Source organism: Oncorhynchus mykiss, chromosome 7, assembly GCF_057628025.1.
Source record: "Oncorhynchus mykiss isolate SJ-2025 chromosome 7, ASM5762802v1, whole genome shotgun sequence".
Lineage (NCBI taxonomy): Eukaryota > Metazoa > Chordata > Actinopteri > Salmoniformes > Salmonidae > Oncorhynchus > Oncorhynchus mykiss.
This window is the reverse complement of record NC_143028.1, coordinates 72,113,783-72,130,569: the sequence shown is the minus strand read 5'-3', so window position 1 is coordinate 72,130,569 and position 16,787 is coordinate 72,113,783. Positions and strand designations below refer to the sequence as shown.

Sequence of the window (16,787 nt, the reverse complement as noted above, 5' to 3'; positions counted from 1 at the left end):
TATCCCTTACTGATACACCTCATTAGACTGAAATATCCCTTACTAAAACACCTCAGATAGGCAGGGTAGCCTAGTGGTTAGAGCGCTGGGCTAGTAACTGGAAGGTTGCAAGTTCAAACCCCTGAGCTGACAAGGTACAAATCTGTCGTTCTGCCCATGAACAGGCAGTTAACACACGGTTCCTCATTAGACTGAAATATCCCTTACTGATGATACACCTAAATTGACTGAAATATCCCTTACTGAAACACTTCAATAGACTGAAATATCCCTTACTGATACACTTCAATTGACTGAAATATCCTGTACTGATACACCTCACTTGACTGAAATATCCCCAACTAAAATATCTAATCTCTTTATAAATTAGAACAACACTGCAGAGTGATATAATTGATATTTTTTGGCCAGCTCAAAGCATTTAAATTGACAAGGACAAGTGCTTCCCCCTGCTTTGTATGGAAGCGAGGCATTACAATGAAATTCAACAAATCCCCCAGCTCAAACCCAACCTTATGGCAACCCATGTGTTTTACTGCATTGTACTACAATACACACGTTCATGCATTCAGTCCTATTTTCTCATGATTCTCATTGGAACTCATTTTGTTGAGCCCCTTTTCTCAAATCCAGTACTCAGGGTCAACAGCACTACTGGTTATGTTTTCATTCTTCCCCTCTAATCAGAGGCCAATTCTGGCCAATTCAGAGTTGAGATGCAACTCAGCATGTGCAACTCAGACTTAATCCTTATTTTATGTCATTGGGAGACAACGTGAAAATGTAAGTTAAGCGTTATGATCTCAAGTCTGAATACCACAGAATGTGAGTGGAATCTCTGGCCAATCAATGACATGCATAAATGAATTCACTTCCAGCTATGGAACAAAAAACAGCAGTAATCTGGACCTTGGTGCTAGGATTCCACTACCCTGAATGTAGGACATCAGCTTTGTTTACAGTCCACCGTGAGACCTTATCAAATTATAGGAATGTCTGGGCTTGTTCTAGTCAAGGAAGCAGGTGTTCCATCAACAAAAAACAAAATGTTGGACTCACCTGATTTGGGGAGAGAAACTCCTGGTTATTTTCATTCATGTACATGTTGTCACCATCAAACTGGGGGGAGAAACAGAGAAACAACGGGGGGACAAATCAGTCAGCGAATAGAATAAACAGTCAACACATAAAAAAACAGTCAGCACTAGGAATGCACTAGCATTCCGTGAACTTTCAATAAATTCCCAGGTTTTCCCGAAATCCCAGAATCAGGAGGGAATAGGCAGGACACCGAGAATCCTCCAAATAGAATTTCTAGGGGAAAAAACTGAATTTATCTACATTTTGCCATGAAGCCATGAGACAAGCAGGCCACTAGTTGGCACTCTGTGTTTATGAGAATGCAAAATATACGAGGAGAAGTCAGCCAACAGGGCCTGCAGAGCCTCAACGGCTGTACAGTAAGGTCCTCACATTGACATGAGTTGGATCAGAACTGTAGGGTAGTGTACTGTAATGAACATACTGTATTGATGCTGAAAAACAACAAGCCTTTCCATAAGGATATTAGCCACAGTTAAGCCTTTGAACCTGTAGTCAGCTCAAAGAAAAAACCAGTCAGTACATAGAAACAGTCTGAACGAGTTCAATTACTCCGTAGTAGTTGCCTTTAAACCACACTGGCTTAGTGGCTCTCATGGACGTCAGTAATTACAGTTCATTAGAGCCCCATATAATTAGACCAGTCAGACTAGTGAAACTCACACTGCTCCGCTTGCTTGCAGTGTCCCAGTGTGTGTGTGTGTGTGTGTGTGTGTGTGTGTGTGTGTGTGTGTGTGTGTGTGTGTGTGTGTGTGTGTGTGTGTGTGTGCGTGTGTGTGTGTGTGTGTGTGCGCGCACGCGCGCGTGCGTGCATGCATACACTATATATGTATGCATGTGTGTGTATGTGTGTTTGTGTCTGACTCGGCTGTGACTTGGTCTGCAATGTGTCACACGAGGTGTCAACGGGGAGGGATACGCCGGAGCGCTCATCACACCAGCGCAAGCACAACAAAACACAGAGCGCCAGCCAGAGGGCCCTACGGAGGCCAAGAGGTCACAATGGCCCATTAGCACTTTCACACTCCACCAGAGAAAAAAAGGCCTGCCAGAGAGAAGCCATGAGACAAGCAGGCCAACCCTCCATTGGACCGGGGTCGGGGCCAGGGCTGGGGTGGGCGAATGGGAGTGTGCCCCTGAGCAAAGGGGGATGGTGGGTGGTGGGTGTGGTTGGTTGGGTTGGGGAGGGCGAGAGGGGTTGGCTGGGGGTTTGGCTGGGGGATTGGCTAGGGGGTTGGCTGGGGGGTTGGCTGGGGCTGATGGTGTCTGTTCTCGCTGTTGCAGTAATTAACACTCGGGTCACAGCCAGAGGCTGTGGCTTGGCATGCCTCACACCTCCCAGAGGCCTCTCTGTTCTGTCTGCCACTAGTTGGCACTCTGCGTTTATGAGAATGCAAAATATACGAGGAGAAGTCAGCCAACAGGGCCTGCAGAGCCTCAACGGCTGTACAGTAAGGTCTTCACATTGACATGAGTTGGATCAGAACTGTAGGGTAGTGTACTGTAATGAACATACTGTATTGATGCTGAAAAACAACAAGCCTTTTCATAAGGATATTAGCCACAGTTAAGCCTTTGAACCTGTAGAATTGATACCAAAGTGTAGAGATACAAAAAATGATTCTTACTGATATAGCCTAAACTGGTATACTGTCAGTAGGCTTTACTGATATAGCCTAAACTGGTATACTGACAGTATTCTTTACTGATATAACCTAAACTGGTATACTGACAGTAGGCTTTACTGATATAGCCTAAACCGGTATACTGTCAGTAGGCTTTACTGATATAGCCTAAACTGGTATACTGACAGTATTTTTAATGATATAGCCTAAACTAGTATACTGTCAATAGGCTTTACTGATATAGCCTAAACTGGTATACTGACAGTAGACTTTACTGATATAGCCTAAACTGGTATACTGACAGTAGGCTTTACTGATATAGCCTAAACTGGTATACTGACAGTAGGCTTTACTGATATAGCCTATACTGGTATACTGACAGTAGGCTTTACTGATATAGCCTAAACTGGTATACTGACAGTAGGCTTTACTGATATAGCCTAAACTGGTATACTGACAGTAGGCTTTACTGATATAGCCTAAACTGGTATACTGACAGTAGGCTTTACTGATATAGCCTAAACTGGTATACTGACAGTAGGCTTTACTGATATAGCCTAAACTGGTAAACTGACAGTAGGCTTTACTGATATAGCCTAAACTGGTATACTGACAGTAGGCTTTACTGATATAGCCTAAACTGGTATACTGACAGTAGGCTTTACTGATATAGCCTAAACTGGTATACTGACAGTAGGCTTTACTGATATAGCCTAAACTGGTATACTGACAGTAGGCTTTACTGATATAGCCTAAACTGGTATGCTGTCATTAGGCTTTACTGATATAGCCTAAACTGGTATACTGACAGTAGGCTTTACTGATATAGCCTAAACTGGTATACTGACAGTAGGCTTTACTGATATAGCCTAAACTGGTATACTGACAGTAGGCTTTACTGATATAGCCTAAACTGGTATGCTGTCATTAGGCTTTACTGATATAGCCTAAACTGGTATACTGACAGTAGGCTTTACTGATATAGCCTAAACTGGTATGCTGTCAGTAGGCTTTACTGATATAGCCTAAACTGGTATACTGACAGTAGGCTTTACTGATATAGCCTAAACTGGTATACTGACAGTAGGCTTTACTGATATAGCCTAAACTGGTATACTGACAGTAGGCTTTACTGATATAGCCTAAACTGGTATACTGACAGTAGACTTTACTGATATAGCCTAAACTGGTATACTGACAGTAGGCTTTACTGATATAGCCTAAACTGGTATACTGACAGTAGGCTTTACTGATATAGCCTATACTGGTATACTGACAGTAGGCTTTACTGATATAGCCTAAACTGGTATACTGACAGTAGGCTTTACTGATATAGCCTAAACTGGTATACTGACAGTAGGCTTTACTGATATAGCCTAAACTGGTATACTGACAGTAGGCTTTACTGATATAGCCTAAACTGGTATACTGACAGTAGGCTTTACTGATATAGCCTAAACTGGTAAACTGACAGTAGGCTTTACTGATATAGCCTAAACTGGTATACTGACAGTAGGCTTTACTGATATAGCCTAAACTGGTATACTGACAGTAGGCTTTACTGATATAGCCTAAACTGGTATACTGACAGTAGGCTTTACTGATATAGCCTAAACTGGTATACTGACAGTAGGCTTTACTGATATAGCCTAAACTGGTATGCTGTCATTAGGCTTTACTGATATAGCCTAAACTGGTATACTGACAGTAGGCTTTACTGATATAGCCTAAACTGGTATACTGACAGTAGGCTTTACTGATATAGCCTAAACTGGTATACTGACAGTAGGCTTTACTGATATAGCCTAAACTGGTATGCTGTCATTAGGCTTTACTGATATAGCCTAAACTGGTATACTGACAGTAGGCTTTACTGATATAGCCTAAACTGGTATGCTGTCAGTAGGCTTTACTGATATAGCCTAAACTGGTATACTGACAGTAGGCTTTACTGATATAGCCTAAACTGGTATACTGACAGTAGGCTTTACTGATATAGCCTAAACTGGTATACTGACAGTAGGCTTTACTGATATAGCCTAAACTGGTATACTGACAGTAGGATTGGGAAATTTATGCAATGGGCTTAACAGTCCACATATTCCAGTGTCGTTCCATTTGCCATGTCACATACCTTAAGTACCGCCACTGTCAAACCTACCAATGTTACTGTGTGTGACGAGATGACATAAATAATTATATTATTTGTCACAGTACTTCTATCACTCTCAAATTCATCCGTTAGATAGACTTGGTGCTTTCAGCATCATGATTTCTCCTTGATGGAACCATTCGTTTGTGGGCCACAGTCAATGTATGATGGTTGCATACAACAAGGAAAATTAAATCAATTTCTTCCATCGGGAAGAAAGGAGAACATGCCATGAGCACGTCTGAGTTCTCAATCAGGAAGTGAATGGTGTCAGTGAGAGGTTATTGGTGTTTTCACACATGACACGAATCTTCTCAGAGCAACTGGAGATACTCTATCTATCATACTGTGTATATACATTTGAAGTTGGAACTTTACATACACCTTAGCCAAGTAAATGTAAACTCAGTTTTTCACAATTCCTGATGTTTAATCCTAGTAAAAAAAATCCCTGTTTTAGGTCAAATAGGATCACCACTTTATTTTAAGAATCTGAAATGTCAGAATTATAGTAGAGAGAATGATTTACTTCAGCTTTTATTTCTTTCATCACATTCCCAGTGGGTCAGAAGTATACATACACTCAATTAGTATTTGGTAGCATTGCCTTTACATTGTTTTACTTGGGTCAAATGTTTTGGGTAGCCTTCCACAAGCTTCCCACAATAAGTTGGGTGAATTTTGGTCCATTCCTCCTGACAGAGCTGGTGTAACTGAGTCAGGTTTGTAGGCCTCCTTGCTCACACACACTTTTTCAGTTCTGCCCACACATTTTCTATACAATTGAGGTCAGGGCTTTGTGATGGCCACTCCAATACCTTGACTTTGTTGTCCTTAAGCCATTTTGCCACAACTTTGGAAGTATGCTCGGGGTCATTGTCTATTTAGAAGACCAATTTGCGACCAAGCTTGATGTCTTTAGATGTTGCTTCAATATATCCACATAATGTTCCTACTCATGATGCCATCTATTTTGTGAAGTGCACCAGTCCCTTCTGCAGCAAAGCACCCCCACAACATGATGCTGCCACCCTCACGGTTGGGATGGTGTTCTTTGGCTTGCAAGCCTCCCCCTTTTTCCTCCAAACATAACGATGGTCAAACAGTTCTATTTTTGTTTCCTCAGACCAGAGGACATTTCTCCATTTCTCTTTCTTTGTCCCCATGTGAAGTTGCAAAACCGTAGTCTGTTTTCTTTTATGGTGGTTTTGGAGCAGTGGCTTCTTCCTTGCTGAGCGGCCTTTCAGGTTATGTCGATATAGGACTAACTTTACTGTGGATATAGATACTTTTGTACCTGTTTCCTCCAGCATCATCACAAGGTCCTTTGCTGTTGTTCTGGGATTGATCTCCCTCCTGAGCGGTATGACGGCTTTGTGGTCCCATGGTGTTTATACTTGCGTACTATTGTTTGTACAAATGAACGTGGTACCTTCAGGTGTTTGGAAATTGCTCCCAAGGAGGAACCAGACTTGTGGAGGTCTACAATTTGTTTTCTGAAGTCTTGGCTGATTTCTTTTGATTTTCCCACGATGTCAAGCAAAGAGGCACTGAGTTTGAAGGTAGGCCTTGAAATACATCCACAGGTACACCTCCAATTGACTCAAATTATGTCAATTAGCCTATCAGAAGCTTCTAAAGCCATGACATCATTTTCTGGAATTTTCCAAGCTGTTTAAAGGCACAGTCAACTTAGTGTATGTAAACTTCTGACCCACTGGAATTGTGACACAGTGAATTATAAGTGAAATAATCTGGTAATAGTCTGTAAACAATTGTTGTAAAAATGATGTAAAAATGACAACCGACTTGCCTTGTGTCGTGTCCTAACCGACTTGCCAAAACTATAGTTTTTTAACAAGAAATTTGTGGAGTGGTTGAAAAATGATTTTTAATGACTCCAACATAAATGTATATAAACTTCTGATTTCAACTGTATATATATATATATATATATATATATATATATATATATATATATATATATATATATATATAATATATAATATTAATATATATATATAATATATAATATTAATATCATTTATATCAGTAAAGGCAGGACTATTAGTATAAAACAAATAACCACAAAAATCAGACATCATAAAGGAGTCACACATGCTCATGACAATAACCGCATCATAAGTCATTATACCTGGATGCTTTCCGTGTTACCCACGTGTCATATGTTTTACAGCAGAATTAAGCAATAAGGCACAAGGTGGTGTGGTATACAGTATGGCCGATATACCATGGCTAAGGGCCGCTCTTAGGCACAACACAGTTGATGGTTACATTGGTTACATTTGCAAAAGTAAAAACAGAGAGGAAGAGCGAGACAGATAGAGAGAGAGAAAGAGAGTGAGATAGAGAGAGAAAGAGATATAAATATATATATAGAGAGAGATAGAGAGATAAGAGAGAGCTAGGGAGAGATGGAAGGAGAGAGAGAGAGAGAGAACGAGAGTGAGATAGAGAGAGAAAGAGATATGAATATATATATAGAGAGAGAGATAGAGAGATAAGAGAGAGATAGGGAGAGATGGAAGGAGAGAGAGAGAGAGAGAGAGAGAGAGAAAGATATATAAATATATATAGAGAGAGAGATAGAGAGATAAGAGAGAGATAAGGAGAGATGGAAGGAGAGAGAGAGAGAGAGAACGAGAGTGAGATAGAGAGAGAAAGATATATAAATATATATATAGAGAGAGAGATAGGGAGAGATGGAAGGAGAGAGAGGGAGAGAGAGAGGTAGAGAGAAAGAGGGGGTGAGAAAGAGAAAATAAAGCTTGGATAAAACCCAGAATGGTGGTGGTTTAGAGATAGAGCTCATTGTTCAAACAACTGATACACATTGGACACCAACCCCTCCAGTTTGCTGAGCTAAAAAGCACATAAAGAGAGAGGCTATAAATAGGCAGCTGTTTGCGTAAACCCAAGCCACTTTCAGTTAGATGTAGGAAGTGCGCACTACAGCATTGAGGTCATGGAACAACAGTTGAACGCAGCCTATCACACAGCTCCCAGCCACAAATGAGCATTCCAATCTATAGTAGTACTTCAAAATGGCATACATGTATAGTACAGCAGCCATTAGGAAATGGCCTGGCTTACAAGATGGCTGTGTTCCCTGTGATGTACACACTATACACACAATCATATAGTTCATACATGTAGCCACGTATGTTTTAAATTTAGACAGACTGGCAACGAAGAAAAAAGGAGAGCCCAGACTCCTCTCCTCTCCTCTCCTCTCCTCTCCTCTCATCTCCTCTCCTCTCCTCTCCTCTCCTCTCTCTTTTGTGGGACTAAAATGTGATTCCGTGGTTTTCCACACATACGTGACTGATCGCCTGTCAGTCTAAGTGCAAATGGAAACAGGCAGCAGTCAAAATACCTGTGTCAGGACACTGGTCATTAGAGAATTCAGAGGCTGGCAGACACCACTGAAGGTCTGAGGGGATGGTTGTCTGAGCAGATATAGATTTGTTGACTGTGTTTGTGTGTGTTCCTTCTACAGTGTGTTTGCTCTGCTGTGTGTGTTCGTGTGTGCTCCTTCTACAGTGTGTTTGCTCTGCTGTGTGTGTTCGTGTGTGGGTGTGTTGCATGTTTGTACTAATGTATGTGCTGTTTGCCCTTCTATAGGTGTTAGTGTGTGTGCATATATGTGTACTGTATATGTGTAGCCACACATCTGGGTGTCTCTCTGTGTGAAACATTTGTCCTATGCAACAACACCTGTCCTATTCAACAAAGACAGAACCCAATAAAGATAAAAAATATGACTGTCCGTGTTCATATTCAAACCTCAAATGCCATACACATTCCACCTCCGATCTGGGTTCAAATACTACAGTGAACTAAAATATAAACGCAACATGCAACAATTTAAAAGATTCTACTGAGTTGCAGTTCATTTAGGGAAATCAGTCAATTGTAATAAATTCACCAGGCCATCTATAGATTCCACATGACTGGGGATACAGACATGCATCTGTTGGTCACAGATACCTCGAAAGAAAAGTATGGGCGTGGATCAGAAAACCAGTCAGTATTTGGTGTGACCACCATTTGCCTCATGAAACACAACACATCTCATTCGCATAGAGTTGATCAGGCTGTTGATTGTTGCCTGTGGAATGTTGTCCCACTCCTCTTCAATGGCTGTGCAAAGTTGCTGGATATTGGTGGTAACTGGAATACACTGTCTTATACATCAATCCAGAACATCCCAAACATGCTCAATGGGTGACGTGTCTGGTGAGTATGCAGGCCATGGAAGAACTGGGATATGTTCAACTTCCAGGAATTGTGTACAAATCCTTGTGACATGGGGCCATGCATTATCATGTTGAAATATGGGATGATGGTGGTGGATGAATGGCCTGACAATGGGCCTCAGGATCTCGTCGCGGTATCTCTGCATTCAAATTTCCATCGATTAAATGCAGTTGTGTTTGTTGTCTGTAGCTGATGCCTACCTGCCCAAACTATAACCCCACCGCCAACATGGGGCCCTCTGTTCACAACGTTGACATCAGCAAATCGCTCGCCCACACGACGTCAGTTGAAACCGTGATTTATCCATGAAGAGCACACTTCCCCAGTGGCCATTGAAGGTGAGCATTTGCCCACTGAAGTCGGTTACGATGCCAAACTGCAGTCAGGTCAAGACCCTGGTGAGGATGACGAGCACGCAGATACGCTTCAATGAGACGGTTTCTGACAGTTTGTGAAGAAATTCTTTGTGCAAACGCATAGTTTCATCAGCTCTACGGGTGTCTCGCAGGTGAAGAAGCCGGATGTGGAGACCATGGTTACACATGTTCTGCGGTTGTGATGCGGGTTGGACATACGGCCAAACTCTCTAAATCAACATTAGAGGGGGCTTATGGTACAGAAACATTCAGCTCTGTTGGACATTCCTGCAGTCAGATTGACAATTGCTCCCTCAAAATTTGAGATATCTGTGGCATTGTGTTGTGTGACAAACCTGCACATTTTAGAGTGGCTTTTTATTGTCCACAGCACAAAGTGCACCTGTGTAATGATCATGCTGTTTAATCAGCTTCTTGATATGCCACACCTGTCAGGTGGATGGATTATCTTGGCAAAGGAGAAATGCTCACTAACAGGGACGTAAACACATTTGTGCACAGAATTTGAGAGAAATAAGCTTTTGTACTTATGGAACATTTCTGGGATATTTTATTTCAGGTCAGCTATTTTTGTTCAGTATATTTGAAATAATTACTCTGGGCTTGATTTGCTTGCCTGGTGCAATGAAACCAATAGAACAGTTGCAACAGTGCAACCCTGCCCATCTGGCACCCCAGGCAGGCTAAAGTAATCACTAAGAGTGTTTGTAAGATTTCAAATAGTATTTGAACCCAGATCTACTCCACCTTTTATCCAGGCCATAACTCTATACAGATGAAGTATGGTCTTCATTACATCAAACTCTGCTGAGGAGGAACATAATTGTTTCTTTATCGACTGAAAAAGAAATTAATTGGACCAGCTGAAAACCCTCCGATGATAAACATTAAAATGAGAGAGAGACAAACACAAATTGTGTGTGTGCTTGTAAAGCACTATGAAATGGGAGAAATAGCTGCATAAAGACTGTGTTTAACCATGTGGTCGAATAGATCCCTGGGAGACGCTCATTCTCTCTTGAATAATGAGCTTAATTGCTCCAATCAGTGATGTGATGATTAATCTAGGTTTATTGCTATTTTTACTGTCTTGTCAGTCACATGGAGGGTTTTTGAGAGGCCGGTCATTCCTTAAATGACGCTTCGACTGGCTCGGCTCATAAAGACACCTCAACTGGCTCATAATGAACCCTCGACTGGCTCATAATGAACCCTCGACTGGCTCATAATGAACCCTCGACTGGCTCATAATGAACCCTCGACTGGCTCATAATGAACCCTCGACTGGCTCATCATGAACCCTCGACTGGCTCATAATGACACCTCGACTGGCTCGGCTCATAATGACACCTCGACTGGCTCGGCTCATAATGAACCCTCGACTGGCTCATAATGAACCCTCAACTGGCTCATAATGAACCCTCGACTGGCTCATAATGAACCCTCGACTGGCTCATAATGAACCCTCGACTGGCTCAAAAAGACACCTCAACTGGCTCATAATGACACCTCAACTGGCTCATAATGAACCCTCGACTGGCTCATAATGAACCCTCAACTGGCTCATAATGAACCCTCGACTGGCTCATAATGAACCCTCGACTGGCTCATAATGAACCCTCGACTGGCTCATAATGAACCCTCGACTGGCTCATAATGAACCCTCGACTGGCTCATAATGACACCTCAACTGGCTCATAATGAACCCTCGACTGGCTCATAAAGACACCTCAACTGGCTCATAATGAACCCTCGACTGGCTCATAATGAACCCTCAACTGGCTCATAATGAACCCTCGACTGGCTCATAATGAACCCTCAACTGGCTCATAATGAACCCTCGACTGGCTCATAATGAACCCTCGACTGGCTCATAATGAACCCTCAACTGGCTCATAATGAACCCTCGACTGGCTCATAATGAACCCTCAACTGGCTCATAATGAACCCTCGACTGTCTCATAATGAACCCTCGACTGTCTCATAATGAACCCTCAACTGGCTCATAATGAACCCTCGACTGGCTCATAATGAACCCTCAACTGGCTCATAATGAACCCTCGACTGGCTCATAAAGACACCTCAACTGGCTCATAATGAACCCTCGACTGGCTCATAATGAACCCTCGACTGGCTCATAATGAACCCTCGACTGGCTCATAATGACACCCTCGACTGGCTCATAATGAACCCTCGACTGGCTCATAATGAACCCTCAACTGGCTCATAATGAACCCTCGACTGGCTCATAATGAACCCTCAACTGGCTCATAATGAACCCTCGACTGGCTCATAATGACACCTCGACTGGCTCGGCTCATAATGACACCTCAACTGGCTCATAATGAACCCTCGACTGGCTCATAATGAACCCTCAACTGGCTCATAATGAACCCTCGACTGGCTCGGCTCAAAATGACACCTCGACTGGCTCATAATGACACCTCGACTGGCTCGGCTCATAATGATACCTCGACTGGCTCATAATGACACCTCGACTGGCTCGGCTCATAATTACACCCCGACTTGCTCATAATGACACCTAGACTGGCTCATAATGAGAGCGATTATTTAAAAAATACAAGAAAGAATTAAAAATAAGCCCCTTTATGTGGAAAATTTTGATTTTTCAAAAAACCTTGAACTGGACTACATGTGATCTGTGTGAATGGGTGTGATTGACAGGGTTTGGTGATCTACTGGATTACACTTGGGGCTGGGGTTGAAAACCATGGCTCGCCAAGCAAAATGCATTCACATCTCACTTCTGACCAATGCCCTAGGTAGGTGTCGAGTTACAGATGGCCAAGCACAATCACGCCATTGTGCTCGCCTTGGACACAATGAAAACAAAGCTTACACATCATCAACCTTGAAACCCACTACAAACCATATCACAGAATAATGAACCAGGTGGAATTGAAAATACATTTTGAAACAGGATTACCATAAAAATGTAATATGCACAAATAGCGCAAATGAAAATCAACTAGACAGGGGCGTGGTCAGGCAGTCAAAATATGTCTCAAACTTACTTCAGTCAAGTGCATAGCAATCCACTTTTTGAGGTATATTGAGTGTTTCATTTATTTAAGCAGTTGGGGTCATCAAGGCAGAACTGTGTAAGACTGGTCTCTTGATATAAAAGGCTTCGTTCCAATGGCACCCTCTGCCCTATATAGTCCCTGGTCAAACGTAGTGCATTCAAGGGAATAGGGTGCCATTTGGAACACAGCCCACGTCTGTGGATTCCATTAAATGTATTAAATCAGCTTGCATTATATAATGCGAGGCACATTACAACCCTTTCGAGGGAAGTCCCAAAGGAAGGCAACAAAGGCTCTCTCTCCCTTCAAGGGAGTAGTCAAGCAATTCAGAAATAGCAAAACAATATTTTGTGCGTTGTTCTGTTCCGCCTACAAGGCAAAGCTCAATTTCCGAAAACTCAAGTGGAAAAATGTCATGAGGTCATTGAGAGAGAATAAATGATTAAAAAAAGGAAAAGTTACAGAGATACCTGTTCTTTTGCTTGAGTGGCTTTGATGCTTTTTATAAATAATGATGTTACCTGTATAATATTCAACCTTGAAGAATAATTAGAACGTGTGGAATGTTAATGCAAAAAATGCAAATGAAGGTGATCTATATAAACCCTGGCTTGCTTCTGCTATGTATTGGCCAGTGAAAGGCTTTGAGCCACCGGTCGGCCATATTGGCACTCGCCAGAAGGAGAAATCCTCCAAGGAATAAATGGAATTCTACAATATTTCAAATAAATGTTTAAAAGAAAAAATTACAAGTATTAAAGTAATTTTGTTGTTGTATTGGGGACAGTAACACTATAACTTAAAAAAAATGACACTTTAAGCAAAATGTTTTTAGATATTTTGTATACATTTTTGCATGTTTAGCTCACACATGCATTAATGTGTATGTAATAGAATAAATGTGGGGAAAACAAATGTAGACATTTATAAATGCTTCTCCATGGCTTTCAATTATTTTTTTACAATGGTGGGGGAGTGGCAAGATGGAGGTGCCGTGGCTTCAAAACAGCGCACCAGGGCACCATCAAGTGTATATATATATAAATCATTGGAAAACACCAACAAATATCACAAACAAAATGATGAAAATAAATTCTTCAAAAACCTACTGTTTCATCAAAATGCACAGTAGGTTTTTACGGTCTACAACTGAACTGTCTCACCCTATCTACAGCTGCACCAGTTTTCCAAAGCACTGTACACTCATTTCAAGCCTTATGCTGTACAACACTGTTCTGCACTACCTTTCTCCACACATACATAGCACTCTTGCCTCGCCAACACCCCTACATTTACATAGAAATGTGTCCAACAGTACTGTACTCTCTTCCCTCTCTTGTCAATAGGCCCCATAATTCTACATTCACTGCATCGGCTCTGCTGCTTATTTCTCATCCAGCAGCCATCACGGCCTGGCATTCAGGCGCAATGTTCTATTATCAATCTAATTGCACATTCCACCCTGACAAGGGCTCGTTAAGCCTTAATTACACACATGTTGTTTTCTACAAACATCTCCATTTGGGTTTCTTTTGTGTTGCAATTGTTCAGCAGGGACAGCCATTTGAGATCTCACCGATAGTGAGAGAGAGAGAGAGAGAGAGAGAGAGAGAGAGAGAGAGAGAGAAAGAAAGAAAAAGCATGAGAGAGAGTGTGAGAGAGAGTGAAAGAGAGAGGGAGAGGGAGGGGAGAGAGAGAGAGAGAGAGAGAGAGAGAGAGGGAAGGGAGAGAGAGAGAGAGAGAAAAGAGAGAGTGAGAGAGAGAGAAAGGGAGAGGGAGGGGAGAGAGAGAGAGAGAGAGGGAGGGGAGAGAGAGGGAGGGGAGAGAGAGAGGGGGAGAGAGGGAGAGAGAGAGAGGGGGAGAGAGGGAGAGAGAGAGAGAGAGAGAGAGAGAAAGAGAAAGAGAAAGAGTGACAGTGAGAGAGCGTGAGAGTGAGAAAGAGTGAGAGCTAGAGAGTGAGAGAGAGAGAAAGGGAGAGAGAGAGAGAGAGAGAGAGAGAAAGAGAAAGAGTGACAGTGAGAGAGTGTGAGAGTGAGAAAGAGTGAGAGCTAGAGAGTGAGAGAGAGAGAAAGGGAGAGGGAGGGGAGAGAGAGAGAGAGAGAGAGAGAGAGAGAGAGAGAGAGGGAGAGAGGGAGAAGGGGGAGACTGACAGAGATATGGAGAGAGAGAGAGAGAGAGAGAGAGAGAGAGAGAGAAAGGGAGAGGGAGGGGAGAGAGAGAGAGATAGAGAGAGAGAGAGAGAAAGGGAGAGGGAGGGGAGAGAGAGAGAGAGGGAGAGAGGGAGAAGGGGGAGACTGACAGAGATATGGAGAGAGAGAGAGGGGGAGAAAGGGAGAGGGAGGGGAGAGAGAGAGAGAGAGAAAGAGAGAGAGAGAGAGAGAGAGAGAGAGACAGAGAGAGAGAGGGAGGGAGAGAGAGAGAGGGAGAGAGGAAGAAGGGGGAGACTGACAGAGATATGGAGAGAGAGAGAGTTGGCTGCCTGGAACTAGGTCATGTATCGCGATAAACAAGGCACAGTTTCTAAAATAATATACCCATCCCGTGGATATAATACCAAACAAGTGAGCGAATGTGGAGCTCATGTAATATTTACAGATCACTAATAGATAGATGGCAGGTATTTTCTCTTTCTTTCTAAAGCTAGGGCTTGCCGCTTTTCCTTTTCGCTCTGTCTCTCCTTTTCTTGCCGTTTGAATTTAAGAGAAAGCCGACTACATTAATACATCTGGCAGAGGGGGAGGTGTTGGGTCTCTCATCTCTCTCTCTCTTTCTATCGCTCCCTCTATCCTCACTCTAATCTCTCCTTCTCTGTCTCTCTCTTTATATGCATCCATCCATCTCTGCCTATCCAGGCTCTCCTCTCTCTTTCTATCCATCTCTCCATCTCTCCATATCCCCTCTCCTCCAATGTCTCTCTCTCTCTCTCTCGCTCTGTCTCTCTCTCTCTCTCTCTCTCTCTCTCTCTCTCTCTCTCTCTCTCTCTCTCTGTCTCTCTCTCTCTCTCTCTCTGTCTCTCTCTCTCTCTCTCTCTCTCTCTCTCTGTCTCTCTCTCTCTCTCTCTCTCTCTCTTTCTCTCTCTATCCTTCTATATCTCCCTCTCTCTTGGATGCATGGTTTTGGCTGTGATGTGTGTTTTTTTCTCGCACACATTTGTTACATTTCAGCGAAGGAAAGTGGGCCTTTATCCAGAGTCTTTGAGGCGTGAGCAATGATATTACTGAAGAGAGTCACACTTAGACTTCTTTAAAAAATCCAGCTGGTGATGTAAGGTCATTGAAGGGCTTGTTAGCCAGCCTAAAACACCAGCCTCTCTGTAGCCTACTGTGTTGGTGTTCAGATGTCTGGCTGGCTCTACTAGGGGGAATTGACTGGGAACACTGGTATGGCTCTAATGCTAGCTTCCGCTAGCTTCCACGAGCCAGTTTAATGTGTCTTACTGTGGCGTTGGGATCTCATTAAAGCACTGTGGTGCATTCTGTGTGATACAGACCTGGGTTCAATTACTATTCGAAATCTTTAAATTACTGTGAGCCTTTGCTCTAGCCTGTCTGGAGTGCTAGATGGGTGGGGTTTGCAGTTTTGGGATTATTTTATTGTTCCATTAAGAGAAGCAAGCACAGAAAAAGTATATAAAATGATTGCACATAGTATTTGAACCCAGGCCTGGTGTGACCCAATGCTAAGCTACAGAAGCCAGTTCAGTATTATCCCCATAACAGCCACTAAAACAGCCCATTTTTGCCAAACCCCAAGAAAACTGAGGAATTGTCATAACCAATGAGGCGTGTAGTGTTGACAACTACTGTATATATACCATTGAAGCAAATATAAATATAATGATGTCATGCGAAATTCTGTCATCCCGTCATTGTTATGGTTACAGCATAATTATGTTATGATCTATAACAAGATTGTTTTGGTTCTACCGATTCGCATGGAGAGAGAATAAATAACTTCCCTCTGTTCACTTATTTACAGATAGTATCTGTATGCATGTTTAGTAGTTTGTTTGTTTGTTTAGTTTACAATTTCTATTCTTAGCTCAATTACCACAGAGTATCACTCATGCTGCAATTGGAAACAAATTGGATGTGCAATCTAAAATACATGGAGATAAACAAACACTACAATATTGAACAAATGACTCACTCTTATTATCAACACCAAATCTGGAAAACATTCATTATAACCACCACCTCCATTG

The 16,787-nt window shown here is 42.4% G+C and overlaps 1 protein-coding gene across 4 annotated transcripts in view; it reads right to left on the bottom strand.

The window, feature by feature from the left end:
* Positions 1-16,787, bottom strand: part of LOC110528540 (TOX high mobility group box family member 2) — a 217,309-nt gene that overhangs the window by 125,563 nt on the left and 74,959 nt on the right. For all 4 annotated transcript variants that reach the window (XM_036984125.2, XM_036984126.2, XM_090241935.1 and 1 more), the window contains one exon: positions 1,060-1,119. In XM_036984125.2, the coding sequence (XP_036840020.2) occupies positions 1,060-1,119 (60 nt within the window). The remainder of the gene's footprint in view (positions 1-1,059; positions 1,120-16,787) is intronic.